Source organism: Ursus americanus, chromosome 21, assembly GCF_024610735.1.
Source record: "Ursus americanus isolate L20-20 chromosome 21, mUrsAme1.1.p, whole genome shotgun sequence".
NCBI lineage: Eukaryota > Metazoa > Chordata > Mammalia > Carnivora > Ursidae > Ursus > Ursus americanus.
This window is the reverse complement of record NC_142147.1, coordinates 55431192-55450929: the sequence shown is the minus strand read 5'-3', so window position 1 is coordinate 55450929 and position 19738 is coordinate 55431192. Positions and strand designations below refer to the sequence as shown.

General features: G+C 61.9%; 3 protein-coding genes across 6 annotated transcripts in view; 2 read left to right on the top strand and 1 right to left on the bottom strand.

Moving 5' to 3' along the window:
- TMC4 (transmembrane channel like 4) overlaps positions 1-2563 on the top strand; it is an 11453-nt gene extending 8890 nt beyond the window's left edge. The window contains exons 9-15 of the mRNA XM_045789327.2: positions 234-360; positions 641-738; positions 1025-1208; positions 1508-1638; positions 1743-1898; positions 2100-2178; positions 2280-2563. Of these exons, the coding sequence (XP_045645283.2) occupies positions 234-360; positions 641-738; positions 1025-1208; positions 1508-1638; positions 1743-1898; positions 2100-2178; positions 2280-2348 (844 nt within the window). The 3' untranslated portion in view covers positions 2349-2563. The remainder of the gene's footprint in view (positions 1-233; positions 361-640; positions 739-1024; positions 1209-1507; positions 1639-1742; positions 1899-2099; positions 2179-2279) is intronic.
- On the top strand, positions 2116-7007 carry LENG1 (leukocyte receptor cluster member 1). The gene is made up of 5 exons (XM_045789370.2): positions 2116-2178; positions 2869-3047; positions 4018-4197; positions 4804-5066; positions 5695-7007. The coding sequence occupies exons 2-5, from the start codon at positions 2916-2918 to the stop codon at positions 5966-5968; spliced, it is 849 nt and encodes a 282-aa protein (XP_045645326.1). The 5' UTR covers positions 2116-2178; positions 2869-2915; the 3' UTR covers positions 5969-7007.
- CNOT3 (CCR4-NOT transcription complex subunit 3) lies at positions 5945-19738 on the bottom strand. 4 transcript variants are annotated; one of them, XM_045789328.2, is made up of 18 exons: positions 19481-19736; positions 15510-15587; positions 15328-15395; positions 14995-15069; positions 14779-14868; positions 14505-14633; positions 14309-14404; positions 13102-13324; positions 12875-13008; positions 12472-12528; positions 11402-11777; positions 11203-11326; positions 10541-10739; positions 8867-8966; positions 8576-8774; positions 8198-8330; positions 7457-7582; positions 5945-6288 (listed from the first exon to the last, which is right to left on the bottom strand). In XM_045789328.2, exons 2-18 carry the CDS (start codon positions 15532-15534, stop codon positions 6190-6192), a joined length of 2253 nt encoding a protein of 750 aa, XP_045645284.2. In that variant the 5' UTR covers positions 15535-15587; positions 19481-19736; the 3' UTR covers positions 5945-6189. The 4 variants fall into 4 exon arrangements, with proteins under 4 accessions (XP_045645284.2, XP_045645285.2, XP_045645287.2 ...); XM_045789329.2 differs by having other exon boundaries at positions 15510-15584; XM_045789331.2 differs by having other exon boundaries at positions 13102-13321; positions 19481-19735.

The following is a 19738-nucleotide window of genomic DNA, read 5'->3' as shown; positions in this document are numbered from 1 at the left end:
ATGATGGCTGGTCTGGTCTGAAAGACACTGCCTCTAGTACATAAGGTTCGGAAATCCCCAGAATATGGGACCCAGTGAGATCTGGATTCAAATCCTGCCTCTTATTCACAGAATCTAGGTTTCTTGATCTGTGAAGTGGGAAGAATTGTGAGCGTGTTCCACACGGGGGTGGGGGTGTGGGGGGCAGGGTGAGTCCTGGTCAGTGCTGATTCCCTTTCCCTTCCCCTTGCCAGGACTGTGTTTCTCCGCCTGGCCTCCCTGCTAGTCCTGCTGTTCTCTCTCTGGAATCAGATCACTTGCGGGGGCCAAGCCGAGGCTAAAGAGTGCAAAACCTGTGGCTACAATTACAAGGAACTGCCGGTGAGAAGGAGAGGGGCCCCAAATCCTGGGTCTTTGACAGCAAGGAGGAGCCAGGCGGGTCCAGATTCCAGGTTTGAGAGGAAGGAGGAGCTTAAGGTGCTAGAACACCCTTTCCTTGAGGACAAGGGTAGGGATGTTCGAAAAAACTGAGGACCCCTTCCTTCCCTCTCAGAGGAAGGATTGTTAGACTCTCACATGCTTGTACTTTGGAGACTGGGATGCTTGGGGCTCTAGGTGCCTGGGTCCTGAAGTCTTTCTGCCCCATGACTTCCTTCCTCAGTGCTGGGAGACTCGGCTGGGGCAGGAGATGTACAAACTCCTGCTCTTTGATCTGCTGACTGGCGTGGCTGTCATGCTGCTCCTCCAGTTTCCTCGGAAGTGAGAGCCCCGCTCCTCGCAGTGCCACCCCCTTTTCTAGGCCCGCTTCTCCGCCCTGTCTGCAGACCCCGCCCCTTCCATTACCTAATTACTTCCCTCTGGCCCCGCCCCTACCGCCGGCCCCGCCCCTACCATCAGCCCTCCGGCCTCGGCCTCTGGACACACCCACTCTAGGACTTTGAAAGCTCCACCCCTATTCAGATATGTTCACTTGATTGGTGGGCGGGACAGCAGAGGCGGGGCAACGGGGCCGCCACGCCTCTGACTGCCCCGCCCCGTCCCCCAGACTGCTCTGTGGCCTCTGTCCTGGGGCACTGGGTCGTGTGGTGGGAACCCAGGAGTTCCAGGTGCCCGACGAGGTGCTCGGGCTCATCTACGCGCAGACGGTGGTCTGGGTAGGGAGTTTCTTCTGCCCTTTACTACCTCTGCTCAACACGGCCAAGTTCCTGCTACTTTTCTATTTGAAGAAGGTGAGGAGTATGGCGGATTCCTGGGTCCTGAAGGAGGAGGATGCGAGCAAGGGTCCCCAACTACTAGATCCTGAGAGAGGAGGGGTCTGGAGGACAGACTCCTGGCTGTGGGAGGAGGGCTTTAAGGCGTCTTAACTTTTCCGTGCAAGGGAAGAGGGGACCCGGATTCCTGGGTCTGATGACAGCAAAGGACTAGGGACTTCTGGTTCCTGACTGAGGAGGGGCCAGGGACCAGGACTCCTGGATGATGAAAAAGGACAGGTTAGGACTCAGAGTCTTGTGTCTCCTTCTCCCCACAGTTCACCCTTTTCTTCACCTGCTCCCCGGCCTCCCGCACCTTTCGGGCTTCCACAGCGAATTTCTTCTTCCCCTTGGTCCTTCTCCTGGGTCTGGCCATCTCCGCTGTTCCCGTGCTTTATAGCATCTTCCTGTAAGTGTGAGAGGGGCCTGCCTCCCTCCCTCCCTCCTTCCGCCCTCACCCAGGATTCTGAATCTTGGCCATCCTTGAACACTGCCTATCTCTCCCCTCTTCAGGATCCCACCTTCTAAGCTGTGTGGTCCATTCCAAGGGCAGTCGTCCATCTGGGCGTCCATCCCGGAGTCCATTTCCAGCCTCCCTCAGACCGTCCAGAACTTTCTCTTTTTTCTTGGGACCCAGGCTTTTGCTGTGCCTCTTCTGTTAATTTCCAGGTGAGGGAGCCCAGACTCCTGGGTCCGAGTTTGTGTGCCCTGGGGGCCCCACTGCCTGTTTATAAGGGAGGAGGGGGTTGGGGGCCTGGACCTCTGGGTCTGAGGGAGGAGGGGCTGGGGCTCCAGATCCTTGGTTTCTAAGGAGCCATTACATTGAAGATATTCTAAGAGCACTTTGGCTTCTATTTCTGTCTCCTCTAGCATTCTGATGGCATATACCCTGGCCTTGGCTAACTCCTATGGACGTCTCATCTCTGAGCTCAAACGCCAGATAGAGACGGTGAGCCAGAACGGGTTCATGGGAGGGGGTCCTGGATATGGAAAGAAATAGGGGGGAAAGGTCTGTCTCACCACCTCCCCTTTTCTTTACCCTTTACTCAGGAGGCGCGGAATAAGGTCTTCCTGGCACAGCGCGCTGTGGCCCTGAGCTCGGCCAACGAGGCTCTTTGAGCTCCCTAGCCTTGGTCAGGACGATGTCCCACTTTCAGTCCTGACCTGCCCCCGACCCTTTGTAAGCCTCCGGCACGTCACCTGTAAAATGGGAGAACTTAGAGCCCTGGGATTCGGACATTTCCACGCCCTGATCTCCCCCACCCTGCCAAGTCCCTCACTCTCCCGTTAACCTCCTGTATCAATAAACGCAGCTGAGGCTGCAGAGCACTGTTCGTAATTTGCATGCTGCCGGTGGGGGGGTAGGTGAAGAGCCGGACACAAGCCAATGAAATGTATTGGCCTCGAGAAGACATGACGGGCATGCCAGCCAATCAGCGCCCACATCCTGTAGCTTCAGGGCGGGGACACGTGAAGGGCTCAGAACCTTGATACAGGCGGTCGCTAGGCTACATCAGCCCGAATTCGGCGTGTCAGCCAATCAGCTCTTGCTACGGACCTGGTGGGGCGTGGCAATTAGCTCAGGACCAATCCGTGGCTGAGGCAGGAACAACAGGGAGGGGCATCGTCTCGCCAATAGGAAGTGCTCGGAGGCGGGCCTGCCAGTCGGCGGACGGCTACGACGCCATGAATATCTTGCCCAAGAAGAGTTGGCACGTCCGGAACAAGGACAATGTCGCTCGCGTGCGGCGTGACGAGGCTCAGGCCCGAGAGGAGGAGAAAGAGCGTGAGCGGAGGGTGCTGCTCGCTCAGCAGGAGGTAAACTCCGAGTTCGGTCGGGCCGAACTCCCGGGTCGAGCGCGCAGGCGTGTGGGGAGGGGCCGGAAGCGGGTGTGGCGCGCAGGCGCGATGCCTCTTGTGAGGCCGGAGGAGCTGGGCGTGGCTGGAAGCGCGTTCCCACTTGCACGTCCCCCCGCCGCCCCGCACGGCCATCCCTTCACTTGCGCTGCCCCCTTGCCCTGGTTTCCGCACCCCCCGCCCCCGTGTCGTTCGCGAGGCCAGAGTGTGCCTGGCACAGTAGGGGCTGGTGAAGAAACGAACCGTTGCGCAGTTCAAGGAAACTCTGAACCCGTTTAGTGTGCCTGCACAGCCGTCCTGTTGAGCGCCTACTGTATGCTCGCCCGGTGCAGAGCGCTTGACCTGTGGCCTCTCAAGCACCCTTCGTGCTTAGAGGGCGCTGTCCTCCATGGTGCAGGGAAGGGACAGTGGGACGCTTACCCATCCCGCTGTGGGGCGAGCCCTCTTCCTGCTTCCTCCCACACCCCAGGGGCTTTGTGTAATTTCTGATCTCTTAGTTTGCACCTAGTTTGCAGTACTCTAGCCAGTCTGGTCCTCACCGCTGGCCGGGAGCTGGTTTGGGCTTCTGAAGTTCACTTTTGTCAGCAGAGGTTGCACATCATCTCGGGGGCAATGACTTGGAGCCCTGCCTGTAGTTCCGGTCGCCTGTTCTCGTATCTTGGGCTGCCTTCCTAGCTGTTTTTATTGTGTCACCGGAGATTGGGAACCCTTCTGGTTGATCGAGAGGCAGTGTACGAGCCCAGGTGTCGCCTCAGTCCCCTACTGTCTGCTGGGCCGGGACAGGTGCCTCTGCTGGGCTCCCAGGGCCCACACCCCCTTCCTTCCAGCCCCCAGCACCGACACTGGGGTTCTTTGTGCTTGGCATCAGTCTCACAGTTCTTGGAGTCACGTCTAGGTTTAAATGCTCTGCCTGTAACTTTCTTTTCCCCAGGCCCGCACAGAATTCCTACGGAAGAAAGCCAGGCACCAGAACTCACTCCCTGAGCTCGAAGCAGCAGAGGTGGGAGCCCCGAGTTCTGGCCCTGTGGACCTATTTCGGGAGCTGCTGGAGGAAGGGAAAGGGGTGACCAGAGGCAATAAAGAGTACGAAGAAGAAAAGCGACAGGAGAAAGTAAGCTGGCCCCCCACCTTGTCAGTCATGGGAAGAGCCTGGGGGTGACTGATGGGAATGGGGGTGACGAAATGAGCTAATACAGAGAACTCGTATGGAACACAGCACTCAGGGGTGTGGGTTATTGCCATCCAGGGGCTTGGAACGGGGTGCTGGAGCCCCCTTCCCCTTGCTGTGGGACTGGTAGGTGCAGACCCCTTGACTGTAGAGGTCTGAGAAGTGTTAAGGAGCTCTTTCCGTGTAAATCACAACCTGGGGTCCTGTCGCTCACCTGCTGTCAGGGATTCCCACCAAACCTGAACTTGCCTTCGTCTCGCCTCACTCCTTTGCCTTGTTGGCTGCTTTCAGGTTTGTCTTCATCTTATCTCCCCAAAGTTGCCTGCCTCTGAACCTTAAAGCAGCTGCATCCCGTGTTTCCCCGTGCTCGTTACTGAACCCACCATTGTGCCCAGGGCAGGAGCCCCACCTGTCCTCGGCACATGGCAGAGCCGGCCCACGCTGGTTCTGCCTGTCCAGGTGCCTGGGGTGTCCTGTCGTTACATGGGGGGCCCTTCAAAGGGGAGACCTACTTGACATCCTCACCTCCCTACTTTCTGTCCCCCTCAGGAGAGGCAGGAGAAAGCTCTGGGCATCCTGACATACCTGGGCCAGAGTGCAGCGGAAGCCCAGACCCAGCCGCCTTGGTACCAGCTCCCCCCGGGGCGAGGGGCCCCCCAGCCCGGCCCAGGTCCAGATGAAAAGATCAAGAACCGCCTGGACCCTCTGCGGGAGATGCAAAAACATTTGAGGAGGAAGAGACGGCACAGCGGTGATGATGGTGGCCGCAGCAGAAAAGGGAAAGAGGGGCCGGAGAAGCAGCGGCCAGAGGGGTAAGGAAGCTGGGCCGGCCATGTGGGCACCAGGTCTGGGGCTGGGCAGCTGGAGAGGCGGCTCTCAGCATGCATTGTTGGGACCCCAGTGCCCGTCCGGCGGTCCGCAGAGGCAAGCCTGCTTTCCTGAGAGCCCCAGGAACGTTCACTCAGTCTCAAGCGTCCAGTGGCTTCCCGGGAGACACTGCGAGGACAGACGGGGATGTAGCCTTGTTTTGAGGTTTTCTCCTTGCTTCATGCAAAATAGTGAAAAAACCCACTAAAACGTAAAGCTTTCTGGGGTCCAGAGTTTGAGAGCCATGGGGCCAGAGCAGGTTCGTGTCCCTAGCAGGACAAGCCCCTGAGCAGTTGGTCTTCCACAGAAGGGTAAACTGAGGCCCTGGGTGTGCTCATTGTCACACCTGAGGACAGTGGGCTTTCTTGACCTGGAGGGGGCACCCGATTGTTTGTGAAGCGGGGGGTAACGGGAGTCCCAGATCCTTGTGCGCAGCATGAAGCCAGCTTCCCACCCCCAAGCCTCACAGACCAGAGCATGTCCACTGCAGGGTTCCAGGTGGCAGCTCCTTCTTGGGGGGAGGGTGGGGCCTCCAGGGGCCATGAGCTTTCTGACCTGACTCTTCTCCCCTAGACCCCCATCCCTGGACCAGCTTCGAGCTGAACGTCTTCGGCGGGAAGCAACGGAACGGGCTCGCGCAGAAGCCCTGCTGGCCCGCGTCCAGGGCACAGCCCCCCAGGAGGACCAGCCCGAAGAAGAGGCAGATGAACGGCGGAGGCGGTACAACTCCCAGTTCAACCCCCAGTGGGCCCGGCGTCCTGCCAGCAAGACCCAAGCGCTCACTGACTCCTGGGGGGAGAGGAGAGGCCGCAGCTGCCAGCCGTCATATAAAACTATTTATTCATAAATATTTTCCAAAATGAAAATAGGTTTACCAAAAAATGTCCCTCACTGGGGAGGGGAGGAGGGGGCAGCCCTCGCCCCCGGGCCCCCAGGGTGGGGCTGCTTCCTGGGGGAGAGGGCTGCCCCGTGGCCTGGGGCCTCCCCCAGTCTTCCAGGGCAGGGCCCTCGCCTGGGCAGGGGGGTCAGCATGCGGGGGGGAGGGGAGGGTGGAGGGAGGGGCCGGTGTCACTGGAGGTCCCGGTCCTCCAGGTAGCGGTACTCAAAGGTGAAGCCTTCCTTCTTCCGCTGGCCCCACTTCTCGTAGTCAAAGTAGATGTAGGTGCCCTGGCCGGGGGAGAAGGCGGTCAGTGAGTGGACGAGGAGGTGGCCGGGGATCCAGGCCGCACCGACAGATGAAGGGGACAGAGCTCAGGGCCATGGATGTGCCAGGTACCGGGCCCAGCACCCTGCATGCACAGGCCATCTCCCTCCACCCTCACCAGGCTCTTCTCGGGCAGGAAAAGTGCTGCCCACTGTAGAGGAGACGGGGAGGCGCGGAGAGGCCACAGCTGGGCCTCTACCCCCAGGCAGGGTTACACAGTGTCTGTGGCTTCTCGCGGCGGCGGCGCATGAGCACAGAGCGGGTGCTCGGTACTGAGCTGTGTCCTAGCCTTTAGTCTTCACACAACCCTGAGGCCGTTCCCCCATCTGAGAGAACGGAACAGGCTGAGTCTACATCCAGGCACGCTGTTGGGACAGATGTTTTATTGGTGACAGTGGTGGCGTGGGTATTTGTGAAGGAGTGAGGCCTTGAGATGTACTTGGAGGATTACTCTGGCCCAAACCAGCATGGGGCAGGGAGTCTGGTTCATGTCCGAGAGGACACGGGGAAGGGGGCCGGGTCTGCATGAATGTCTGAAATGCTGCCAAGAACCTGAAAGAACCGAGGGGAGGGGACCGAGTTCTCTGAGGACAAGGGCCTTGCTTGGTACTTGGCATCAGGCCAATGTTTGGTGGAAGAAACCACTGTGGAACATAGCAATTAAAAGTTATTTGCAACAAAACACCCCCACGATACTTACTACGGCGCAGGCGCCCTTAAGTACTTACATGTCCTTAACTCAGTTCCTGTAACAACTGCACCGACGGGTCTGCTACCCGTGTTTACACACAAGGACCGGAGACAGGTCCAAGTGCCTTGCCCAAGTCACCCAGCGGGAGCTGGGTTCAAGCCCGCATGTGGGAGGGAGGTTCTGATTACCAGCGCGCGGGGAGTCATTAGAAAAAGGGGCTTCCCCCTTCGTGTCTGGTGTGGAGCCCCTGCCCTGCGGGGCGTAGGGGCCAGGACGGGGAGTAGCCCATGCTCCCAGGTGGCAAGAAGCCTGCCCGGTGCAGGGACGCCGCGGCTACTATGACCTAAGGGATGACAGCTGCAGGCTGAGGGGAGGAGGAAGAGCACGGGGCCTGAGGGGGCAGTGCGGGCTGCAGCTGGCGGGCAGGGCGGGGCCCTCACCTGCTCAAACTCATCCGTGATGGTCTTGGGCTCCTCGTGCCTCTGGAACCACATCATGTACTTGGTGTGGAATCGCCACGACTGCTTCTTTAGAGCCTTGGCCGCCAGGTACTGCGCCTTCGTGCCCTGGGGAGGAAGGACGGAGCTGGGGATCAGCGGGGGCGAGGGGCACAGGACTGACCCCGGCCCCGCCGTAGACCGAGGGGGGGCTGGATGGTCCCGTGGGAGAGGGGCCGGGGCACAGAACATACCACTGCTGGTCAGCAGAAAATTGCTTTCAGAGAAGCTTTGAGAAGGAAGAGAAACTACTGCATGTTGAGAGCTGAGAACAGGCAGTTTGGAAAGTTTCCCCAGGCAGGATGAGTGTGGGGCTTGCTGCGACTCCCTGGGGTCATGCAGAGGGGACGGTCCCTAGTGGCCTCCAAGGGGCCGGCGAGACTGCACGGGGATGGGCACTGTGGGGACAGCCGTGGGTGGCTGGAGCGGGGCCGGGGGTCCCTGGTCCCCGCAGTGGACCGACCTAGCCCTCAACCTCAACACGGACGCATCTGTGCTAAAGTGGGAACGGGGACAGGTTTGCCTGGGGGGCGGGGGCAGGGAGGGCAGGACTGGGGGGTGGGGAGGGGGTGCGGTCCCGGTGGCCGCAGTGGGGCACCCACCTCACCCCTCAGCCCGAGGGGGGACGGCGGCGGTGGCGGCGAAGCCGGGGGGCCCGAGGCTGCCCCGGGGGCCCTGCTGTACCTCCAGATAGTAGAAGATGAAGAAGAGTGTCTCAGTTGACAGGCGCTGGTAGAACTCCACGGTGTCCGAGTGTGGGGGCGGCATCTGGTGGTGGTAGGGGGGCGTCGGGCAGGGGTTCCGGGGGAGGTACTGCCTGTGGAGGGACAGGAGGGTTTGTTCCCGTGCCCAGCGGTCCCTGCGCTCCGAGGATCTGATCACAGCCTCCCCACCTCACTGATCAGGGTGCCTGGTCACCCCCACACTGAACGCCTCGGACCGCCCCTCAGGCGCCTGGCCTGCAGGAGGGCCAGCAGCAAGCTTTACGTAGCGTCTCAGGACCGGGGAACGAAATCCCCACCAGGGCCGCCTCCCTCACGCCCGGGGGTCCCGGCCCCTCACCGGATGCGCTCGGAGTCTGAGGGGTGGGGCATGTGGTGCCAGGCGGCCTCCTCCATGGCCTGCTGGTAGAGCTGCTCCTTGGTGAGGGGCACGGGCCCCAAGGGACACACGCCCAGTGACAGCGGGATGTTCACCTCCGACAGCTGCAGGGGAGGCTGCGCTGAGGCCGGCGGGGCAGATGTGCTGCTCAGGATGATGTCTGTGGGGAGTGCGGGGCCAGACCCTCCGGTGAGGCTGGCGTGGGGCCTGCCCCTCCTGCCCCGGGCCGCCCCGCCTCGCCCAGACCCTCACCTCGCTCGGTCAGGTGCAGCGTGGGCACGGGGTCCTCGATGCCGGAGCTGATGGCCGCCCGCTCCGCCATGGACTTCAGAGAGCTCAGAGGCTCCGGGGCCTGCAGAGAGAGGAGAGCTGGCGCCCACACTCCCGGCCTCCAGCAGGGGTCGGCGGAGACCAGGTCGTGAGTGGGCGGAACGCTGCCGCAGCATCAGAGGGCCTGTGCGGTGGGGCCCCCACATGCGGGACCAGGAGGGTGTGCGGCAGATGGCAGAGCACACGGCAGTGCAGGACCGGCCAGGCGGCACTTGCAGCACGCGGTTCTACGAGCGGGCGTCCGCGCACACACCGGCACCCGCTCCGCTGGCAGCTGCGCCGTGGGGTGCTGCTGAGGGGCAGGGGGGCTGCGTGTACACCCCCCCTCCCGGCCGCGTCCGGCTGGCACAGGGCCATGGGGCAGTCTCCTGCCACCCCCAGCGTCCCAGCTCCTTGCTGGCGGATGGGCAGGCCCGAAGCCATGCCCGGAGCCGGTGTCTGAGCCACGGTCAGGGCTGCCCGCCCCGCCGCGCAGCCTGCAGGCCCCAGGCCTCTGTGCTGCCTCCCGATCTCCCCGTCCTCACTGACCCCAACCCTCACGCCACCTGCCCTCCGTGCTCTTCTCAGTGGCCCCAGGGGGACTTTCCCAGCCACATTCTTCTCTGTCCCTTCTCCACTCACAACCCGGTGGACCCTTTTCTCCAGAAAGACACACACGCTATAAATTCCCATCCATGGTACCTCTAAACTGTGGGCTTACTCTGGGCTGCCCGCTCTTCCAAGGGCTCCAGCGTCCTGTCGTACCTGAGGTACAGTTACGAGCACCTGCTTTGTCCGGAGGCGGCCACACAGGACGTGGACCCGGACTCTTACTCAGGGGAGCTGAGGTTAAACGCAGGCCCAGAAAGTCAGCCCCACATCCTGCCCCCCTTTCAGACCCTGGCGGCCAGGACCCCACTGCCCTCTCTAGGACACCCTGCCATCAAAGCCTCGCAGCCAGCCCGCACCCCCACCTCCTGTCTACAGAGCCCTGCCCCAGCGTTCTCCCTCCGCTCCGACAGCAGCCCTCCCGGAACTCCAGCACGAGACACACAAAGGAACCACTCCTTCCTCCTTTAGCCTTTCCTGCCACCGGGCCCCCACCTCTCCCAGCTTAGAGATCTCCCCCCCAAGGCCTTGCTGGGCCATCACCCCAAGTCCGAGGCACCTCTGCGGGTCCACGGCACGTGCTGCCCCCAGCCCCGTGCAGTCCCGCTCAGCTTCCCGTAGAGAAGGTGGGACCTAGGTGTGTGCACCTGGCATGATACACCTGGCCTAGAGTGGACGTCAGTGTTCTCTCAACTTAGATGGTCCCTCAGAAGGGAAAAAGAGGGCGGCGAGCTGGATTGTGGGGTGTGTGAAGGAGCGAGGAGACACGGGGACAGAGATGATGGTGGGAACCCAGAGTGGAGGAGAGCAAGTCCAACCAGAAGCCCAGGAGAGTCCCAGAGCGCAGGATGGCAGAGGAGCCTGGGGTCAGGCAAGGGTGCAGGTGGTGGGGGAGAGAGAGCCAGAGCCCCACAAAGGGGTGGGGGTGGCCGGCAGACCTGGAGGAAGGGGACACCAAGCACATGCAGGGAAGACGGCAGGGCCAGAACACACAAGCCTGCGGCCCACCTTGATCTCTGGGGCGGTGCTGAACTGCGGAGGTCCGTTGAGCAGGGCGCCAGCTGCCTTGGCCTCGCTGAAGCTGGGTGTCGGGGAGCTGGGAGGGTTCACAGGAAGTGGCACCAGGAGGCTGGGTCCCCCTGTGTTGTTCCCTGAGCATGGAGCCACACCTCCAGCCCCTGCTGGGGCTGCCGCACTGGGTTCCTTCCTGGGAAGGAGAGAAGGGGACAGGGCTCAGAGGACGGACTGGAGGACCTGGTGATCAGGGGACGAATCAGGCCTCTGCCTGTACAACGGTCCATGGAAGGGGAGCATGAGGAAGGTCAACGTTCCACCCACAGAACGGACGCCTCAGGCAGATGGACGCAGGGCAGATGCCGCGCGCCGAGCCTGGTGGTGAGGCAGACCCAGGAAGCAGGTCTTCCCTACGTCCCTCGGAGGTCACAGTCTCTCTTGGGGCAAGCTGAGAAACAGGGACCAACTGGAAAGGTCTGACCTGGGATCTGGAGAGGCAGCTGAGGGGAGACAGGTGCGCCTGGGGCAGGTCACGGGAAAGAGGAATGTTTAGAACATTCCAAAGGGTAAAGCTAGGGGGCTGATGCATACAATGTCCTGGGTGGAAAAAAGTGGGGACACGAAACCTGACCAGTGGGAGGAGGCCAGACACTCACGAGGTGCTGGGAGGTGGGTTGTGGGGGCCCGACGGGGGGCCCAGAGCCTGGCTGCTGGCGCTGTTGCCCCCACTGCTGCTGAGAGCCACCTCCGCCGGGCTGTCTGCCACCACAGAGCTGTAACCTGGGGCAGGAAGAGGGAATGAAAACGGGCCGAGCACCCCAGGGCCCCCCAAGCCCCTGCAGTGCCCTCGCTCACTGGTGGCGCCGTTCTGCTTGCCAGCGCCTCCGCTGCTGTTACTGCCACCTCCGCCGCTGCCGCCGCTGCCTCCCCCACCCCCACCAGGCTGGACGCTGGGGGGCCGGGGCTGGGCGGTGCTGGACCCGCTGGGAGCTGGCGGGGCCACGGCCTGGGCGTAGGGGGCAGGGGTGCCTGCACTGTGGTTGGGAGCTGGGCTGGCCTTGGGGCCCAGGGCACTTGTGGGCGCTGCTGGGGCGGAGGCCCCGTTGTTGCCAGGGGTGGTGCTGAGGGCAGAGGCGGCAGGCGGGGGGCCGGGCGGGTAGCTGGGTGGCACAGCCGGGGACTGAGGGTGCTGGTTGCTGTGGACAGGCTTGGAGCCGTTTTTGGCTGGAGACTGCGGGTGGGAGAGAAGACGGTCAGGACCCAGTGGGCCAGCAGGTCTGCTGAGCCTCCCACACGTGCACCCCACACGCTCCTGCCACCACCTCCCCTCCCCCAAGACGGGCTCACTGTCTTCACAGGACCTGGCTGCCCCCAGCTGTCCCCTCCCCTTGACCTGACCCTCAAAGCTTCAATCCCACCACCTAAAAACACTCAGGTGCATTCCAGCCCACACCCAGCTTCCCACATCCTGCGTGGGCACCTCCCTGTGATGTCCCATAGGAGTCTTGTCAGGGACAGAAACTCATTGGATGTCAGGGACGTAGGTAACTATGTCCTCACATGAGATTAGCTGAAACCAGCTAATAATCCAAGAGGAGAAGGAAAAATAGCCTAAAATTGCCCGGTAGTTCTGAATGTTACTTAAACGGTCACAAAGGCAACTGCAGGGGCAGCTGATGACCACCACCCCCAGAAAGCGGGAGGGACACGCCCCCGGCACCGCCTGCCTGATGGCCCCCTGGCACCTCGCACTCGTTACACACCAAGGGGTCCTGAGACCAACTCCTCCCCGGCCCCAGGTGCTCGCCTGGGTCCCACAGCAACCCCCTCAGTGCCCTCCCAGCAGCTGCTGACACCCTGGTTCGAGCAGCAGAGCTTCCTAAAGCGTGCTCCTGTCCTGGGGGGCACTCCCAGGTCACACCCACCTGGCTGACTTCGCTATCCGTTGAGCGTCCCCTCTTCTTGTCGTCTTCAGAGTTTTCCTGAGGTGGGAGAGATGCAGTCGGAAACCTGTGTGACCTCTAGGGCCCCGACAGAGACGCCAATCTCTGAGGCCCCAGGGCCGCTGTGGTGCCTATGCCCTGAGCCTCACCAGGGGACCCAGGGTCCCTGTCTCCTGGGAGCCAGCACCACCTGCCAGCCGCTCACGGACCCAGGAGCCTGCTCTCCTTCGGAATCCACCCCTTGATCCCTACCTGAGCCGCTGCGCTGCCCAGCCCTCGCCGCACGCCCAGGACCCACGCGCAGCCCTCGCTGGCCCTTAGGGCCCGGACCCAGGATACCTAGACCCTGTTTCCTCAGTTCCCCTCCCACAGGCCGCCTCCTCACCGTGGTGCAGTTGGCCGGGCTGGGCGGGATGGGAGAGCTGGAGGTGGTCGAGGTGGGTGTGCTGCTTGACTGGTTGAAGATCTCATCCTCCATGTGACTGTGGCTGGGGGGGGAGGTGGCGACCAGCGCCTGTGCTGTGGGGGCAGGGAGGGGCATGCTGAACAGGCTCGGACGCCGCCCACCCGGCCCTCACTGCCCCACGCCCGCAGGCCAACCCAGGGCCTCACGAATGTCCTCGAGGTCCAGATCGTCATAGAGGAACTCGTTCTCCTCGAAGTCGGGGTCCTGGGACGAGTCGACGTAGTACTCCACGTCGTCCTTGATCTTGCGGATGGCATCGACGAGGATGGAGTCGTTGTCCAGCATGCGCAGGATGGTCTCCAGCATGCGCACGTGGTAGCGGTGCTTCTCGATGTGCCGCTTCAGGCCCTCGATCCGGTCCTGCTTCTGCTGGCGAGCCCAGGGCCAGGCTCAGGGGCTGCAGGGCACCTGCCCGGGCCCCTCCTGCCCCCACAGAACCTGTCCTCAGTCCCCGACCCCTGTAGACGCCCAGAGGCTCCACTCCAGCCCCTCCTGGCGTGGGCAGTGTGGAGTCTGCCCCCTCCCCCCGCCCCCAGCCCCTCAAGGACCCCCAGCTCCTGCCCAGACATCCCGGGAAAGCTCTAGAGGACCAGAAAGCCCCATGCCTCCTACAGCATGGCCCTCTCCGCAGCTCCCCTGACAGCCCAGATTTCAAAACTGCAGCCCACCCAACTGCATCTCACTCTAATGACAGGAGTGACAATGCCCGTTTACAGGGAGCCATCATCCTTGTCCTCACAACACCCCACCCTAGCTCCTGGGCTCTCCAGGCACCTCCCCTGCCCAAGGCCTAAATCCCCCACCCCGCCACAAGGACCTAGTGCATCTCTCCTCCAGGCTCGGCTTCCAAACCCCCCCCCGAGTCTCAGACGCCCAGATTGGGCACATCTCCCACTGCTGCCTGCCCCCAGACCCAGCTCTCCATCCCCTGTGTTTCCTGTGCCAATAAGTACATGTGCTTTGCATCCCCCTAAACCCACACCCTACAACCCTGGAGTTTTGGCATCTGGGTCCCTAGATCTGGCTTTGCCCCAAGACTGCTTTTCTAAGCCCAAATGAGCCTCGCCTCTCCCTACTGCCTCAGGACTTGGGCCTTCTCAGAGCTAGGAGGCCATGGCTTCAGCTCTCGGACCTCCCCACCCTGTGTGGCCATCCGCTCTCGCCTCGTCTGCAACCCCAGCAGAACCCAGCATGTTCCCCCAACCTGCTCCTCCTTTCCACGGTGCCACTGTTTACCGAAGCTGGACCCCTGAGAGTGGCTCACCAACATACACAGACCACCCCCAATGGCTGCTAAAGCCCCCCATTCACCAGCCCATCTCTGTCCCCCGGGCGCAGGGTCCCCCCACTCACATCCTTGTCACCCTTCTTCTTGCGTGTCTGCACAGACAGGGACTCCACTTCACTCTCAAACTGGTCCACCTGCATGTTCAGGGTGTCGATGGTGTTCTGGGAGAGGGAAGGGAAAAGCAGATGGTCAGCCAGCGTCCCCACGGATGCCAGGGGATCGTTGCCCCGAGGTCCCCTCCTCCTCTCTTCCCTGACTCACTGTGAGCCACTGGCCAACCTCCTCCTTCTCCTTCTGGGCAGGGTCCACCTTCTGTGCCAGGCCCAGGCCCTCCTTGCTGTAGGCTTTAGTCTTGGTCTCTCGCTCCACAACTTTGAACCGTTCCATTTGCTGTGGACAGTGCAGTTGGCAGGGGGTCCCAGCCCATTGCCTCTCCCCTTCCCCGGGGCGGAGAAACCTTCCTCTTCCAGGGACTTCTGGGGACCCGGGAACCGGCCTCCTCCCACCTGTCAGGTGCCAGACTCTGGGCTCCTACCGTCTCAATGAGCTTGCGGTTGTCTACGAGCTGCCTCTTGTCCTTGATTTCGTTGGACGCTACCCATGTCTTGATCTGGTCCCTCAGCCGCTGCAGGTGGGGGAAAAGCGAAGACAGTCACACTGCCTCAGGACCTGGGCACCGAGGCCGCCAACCCCCTCCTCCCTACTCCCTCTGCCCTTGGGATGCGGGAATCCAGACCCCTAGTCCCCTCACTTGAAGCTTCTTAATCTCCTTCTTTAGGTCAGCCTCATACTTTTCTTTCTGGTTCGCGTTGGCTGCATTGTGGAGCTGAGGGATGAAGAGAACCCAGGCGTTAGTGTGGGACCTGGGGCCCTTGGGCCCACTCCAGCAGTAAAGCCCCAGTCTCTCGGGTCTGGGAACTCTGGGAACACCCCCACCCCCAATCCATCTCAGAGCTGCTTCTTAGGTCCTCAGCACCTGGATCCACAACCCCTCACTCTGGCTGGCCTATACCCAGAGACCCTGAACCTCTTCCTATGCTCTCCTCCCTGGAGACCCAGGTTTTTAGGACCCCAGGCCCTGTACCTTCTGCCAAATATCTTCAAACTGTTCCACGCCTTCGGACACCTTCTTGAGGCAGCGATCAATCTCACCTGGCCGGGGAGGAGAAAGGCAGTTAGCACCTGCCAAGGCAGCAGGCGTCCAAGGAGGAGTTCTGAGCACAGTGAGCATGTGGCCACACAGGCAGCGGGCGAGGAACGCAGTACCTTGGAGTTTGCGCTTGTCCGCCATCTTCCCTGCCCTACAGACGCGCTCTCTTCATACTCTCTTGGAGACGGACGCTGCTGAGAGGGAAGGAAGGGACATGCATTTATTCCCTGGCTGGTCCAAACACAGAGGCGTGACTGAGGAACAGGAGGGTACGTGGGATGGTAAAGGGAAGACGCATTTACTATCTGATGACAGAGAGGAGACCAAGTTCTACTTATGCTGCCCCGACAGCCCAGCACAGGGGTCTGAATGCTCCGGAAGTTAACTGAAACAAGGAAACATGTACTTTTTCCCAGGAAGTGGGAAATTCCCAGAGCGTGGAACACCGTCTCCCCAGATGACACTCCAGACGTTTTAGAGCAGGAAGAAGTCAAGTAGCCCATGGCTGAGTGCTGGGGATGAAGGCCCACAGAGGGGCACATAGTGACTAGAATCCTAACACTAGAGAGGGGACCGCTCAGACAGGTCAGACGATGAAGTCTGCGGGGAGAAGAGCCAGATGCTGTCTGTGTGTAAGAACTGTAGGGGATGGAGGGGGAACAGTGGGAGATGGGAAATGCCTGGAATCGTGAAGAGCTAAACCCACCCATCATGTCAGGGCTGGGTCTCAAGCAGAAGAGGGCTGTACACCACCAAGTCTGTTCCATGGCAGAGTCGTTAAAACACAGGAGACAACCCAACCCAAAGACACTGACACCAAGAATTAGACATGAGGGGGCAGAAGGCGTCACCCCAGAGAGGGCCAGGAGAGTGAAAGGGGACCTCAGCCCTGAGGGAGTCATCTGTGAACACGCAGGAGGTGCATATCAAATGCGATGGTAACGCAGATGCAGAGAAATATAAACCACCAGGACACGTGCCCAATACTTAGAGAGAGGGGCATCCTCACCCTAAAAGTATATGCAACGCAGAGGAGACTGGGTTCAAAGGGGAGTCACCAGGACTCTGGCCAAGGGGGAAGCCACAACTTAGGATCTGACACCAAGACTGGGGGAGCTCCAGAAGCCTTGCAGAGGTGCTATGCCAAGGGGACTCATGCACTGCCTGAGGTCGCCCCCCAGAGAGGGGGCCTCTATGAAAAGCATGGCTCCCTGAGGCCCAGGGCAGGGTGCCCCAGAGCTGCTCTAACTCCAGGGAGGACTAAGAGCCTCAAGCCACAGGGAGGTCGCACCAACAGGGTCCCACCCACGGGGAAGGAAACGTCTCAAAAACAGTCCTGTCCAACAACACTTTCTACAACAGAAACGTTCCCTCCCTGTGCTGCGCCCCTGAATGCTGAAAATGTGGCTCGTGCACGAAACAGTGCAATTCTTCATTTTTATTTCCATTATTGCACTACGCGTGGCTAGCAGCTACCGGTGGACAGTGTATAAGAGCACGCTGGAGGAGGACCAGAGGCCCCGAGGCTGTGTGTACCCGCACCCTCACAGGGGTCCATTCTGGACAGTGGGGAGCGGGTGTGACACCTTAGACTGGAGGGAGCATACATCTCCACAAAGGGCCAACCAAAAGAACAGCTCCACCCTCGGCCCAGGGCCAGCTGACACACCAAGGTGGGGCCCAATCCCCACACAAGGAAGATCCCAGCTTCAGGAAGGAGAGGCAGGCAGAAAAAGGATCTAGCAGACGGTGGCACAGAGGGGACGCGAACTGAAACCGGGGAAGAGCCTTTGGCCTGGGAGCTCGGGAGAGGGCCAGGACCCCAACACAGAAACGCCTCTTACTGCCCAGGGGCAGGGACAGGGATGCGACACAAGGGCTTGCACTGCCTGCCTCCAGCCCAGAGAGGGAGGACATGAGACACACCACACCAAGGTGTCAGGACACCCAGCTCGGTGGAGGAGGTGATGGCCCCAAGAGGGGAACAGACTGTGGAAGCAACAAGTCCTGAAGGAGTCAGAAACACAGTGCCAGGCGAACAAGAGCCCTGGTCCAGGGAGGTGAGGTCTCAGACCCGCAAAGTGGGAAACAGCTCAGGCCCGGAGAGGACAACACTGGATCTGTGGGAGGCACCATGGGCCCGGGGTACGTGCACCCTCTAGACAAGCCGGGTGCTACAGCGGGCAGGAGCCTCGCCGCAGAGGCAGCAGCCCCTCCCTCTGAAGAAAGACCCCCCTCCAGCAAAGGACCAGACAGAAAGGTGGAGCTTGAGCCTTTAGGTGCAGGTGCCACCACAGAAAAGCCCCATTCTTAAAGAGCTGGGAGCCCCCACTGCTCCTGGGGGGATCCACCAAGATCCTCCAGGGAAAAGGAACCACAGTAGGCCCACTTGGAGACAGGGGGCATCACAGGCATCCAAGAGCTTGCACGCTCACGGCAAGGGGTCTCAAACGGAACTGAGGAACCGGGGAACCTTGGCCCAGGAGGCTTCACCAAAAGTCTCATCCCCTCAAGGAGCACATTCTGGGGGTGGGTAAGCCGTGTGCCAGACCCACAGGAGCCAACAGCCATTTCAATGAGGGACCAAACTAATAAAAGGACAGCCCCCCAAACCTCAGCTCAGAGAACACAACACAGTCAGAGAGAGGTCTGACGGAGACCAGGGCAGGAGGGTAGAAGGCTCAGTCCTGGGAACTAACACCAGGTGGTCCTAATCCTGGGGGCTGTCACCGGCCCCTACGAAGAGGCCTCGTGCCATGGCCAAGGAGCTCTGGCCCACTGGGAAGGGATGCTGGAGGACAATCCCTAACCCAGGAGGCTGCTGACACTGCCACACAAAGCACCTGACACTCTGGAAGAGGGACGTGTGAGGGCCTGGGGTGGAGACAGTTGTCTCCCCACTGGGAGGCCCAACACCAAGGATGGGGGACTGGGAACCCCAACTTTGTCCTCCGCAAGGTGACAACGGTGGGGTCTGTCCATCAAATCTCAGGCACCTCACACCCCCTCAGCTGAGAGGGTAGAAGCCTTAGAGCCACACAGGGAGACCACGCAAGAAGAAAACAGAAGCATTAGCCCTGGGCACCTACACCTGACAGGGGCCAATGCCAAGAAGGGCAGGAACCCTGTGCCTGGGGGAGACAACCCGGAAAGTTGCCTTACCCTGGAGGAGAAAGCGCACCCCAGCCAGCAAAGTCCACATGGCACAGTACAGGAACCTCAGATCTAGGAGGCCTTACGCTCCCAGGGGTTCCAACTGCGTGGGAGTGGGGACGTGTGAGCCCTAGACCCACCACGGATGCCGAGGGGGCGGGCCCGTGCCTTCTGGAAGGAGGACGCCCCCAGGAAGGGCTGATGTAAACGGGGGCACGTTCCTGGCAGCGGGAGGAGGTGTCAGCACACCCACACCCACAGGGCAGGGGCGTCGTCAGGGGGAGGCAGGGGTGCTTGCACGGCCCACGCTGGAGACTGTCTGCAACACGGAGCGGGCAGGAGCTGTACGGGGTGTCCCTGAGACCCAGGGGAGCTAAGGGGCCCAGCACAGCGCTCGTGAAGTGGGAGTGACATCACCCGGACGGCAGATAGCCCGCGTCCAGAGGCGGGCCCGCACCCCGAGGGGGCAGCGCGGGGGCAGCCCTGCCCGCCCCGAAGACGCAGGGCCCTGGGCCCCGACTTTCCGCTGCAGGGCAAACTTTGGCAGAGGCTTGCAGGCGACGACGGGCCTGGCCCCGGGGGAGGTGGGGGGACGGAGACCCCCGCCCCGCCTGCGGGCCTGACGCCCACGGGGCGCTGCAGTCAAGCGGGGGGCCGGCGCCCCAGCCGCCCGCACCGACGCGGAGAGAGGCGGCCCCGCGCGCCCGCACCTCCGCGGGGGGCACCCCCAGCGCCGCCGCGGGGCGCGGAGGGAAGGACGGCTGCGGGCGCCGGGGCCGCCCCTGCCGGGAGCCCGCGCGGGGAGCCGGGGGCCGGGTACGGCCATGTCGCGACAGGCGGCGGTGTCGCCGGGGCGGGCGGCGGCGGGAAGGGCGGCGGTGGCGCCGGGGGAGGAGGGGAAGGGGTCCGGCCCAGTTGAGCCTGACGCTCTCACCACAGGAGCTGGCGCCGCCGCTGAGGAGCGTATCGCGACAGGCGGGGGAGGCGAGCGCCCGCCGCCTTTTTCTCGCGCCCCGGGCCCGGGCGCTATCGCGATAGCGGCGCGAAGCGGAAGTGGGGTGGGGGGAAGTGGGCCCGGGGTTGTTCTGACGACGGGGTCGGGGCTCAAGGGAGGCCGCGGCGTCTGCCGATGGCTCCGCGGAAGCTGACCGGGCCCGGTCCAAGATGGCGGCGGCGGAGGAGGCCTCCCCTC

What these genes read in the sequence shown, in the direction of transcription:
- CNOT3 (XM_045789328.2), bottom strand. Translation starts at nt 15,534, where the DNA reads ATGGCGGACAAGCGCAAACTCCAAG. An exon ending in TTGAAGATATTTGGCAGAAG is followed by an intron (nt 15,070 to 15,327) that starts GTACAGGGCCTG and finishes TTCATCCCTCAG; the next exon opens with CTCCACAATGCAGCCAACGC. An exon ending in AACCCACCTCCCAGCACCTC is followed by an intron (nt 10,740 to 11,202) that starts GTGAGTGTCTGG and finishes TCTCCTTCCCAG; the next exon opens with GAAGGAACCCAGTGCGGCAG.
- LENG1 (XM_045789370.2), top strand. Translation starts at nt 2,916, where the DNA reads ATGAATATCTTGCCCAAGAAGAGTTGGCACGTCCGGAACAAGGACAAT. An exon ending in TGCTGCTCGCTCAGCAGGAG is followed by an intron (nt 3,048 to 4,017) that starts GTAAACTCCGAG and finishes TCTTTTCCCCAG; the next exon opens with GCCCGCACAGAATTCCTACG. An exon ending in GAGAAGCAGCGGCCAGAGGG is followed by an intron (nt 5,067 to 5,694) that starts GTAAGGAAGCTG and finishes CTTCTCCCCTAG; the next exon opens with ACCCCCATCCCTGGACCAGC.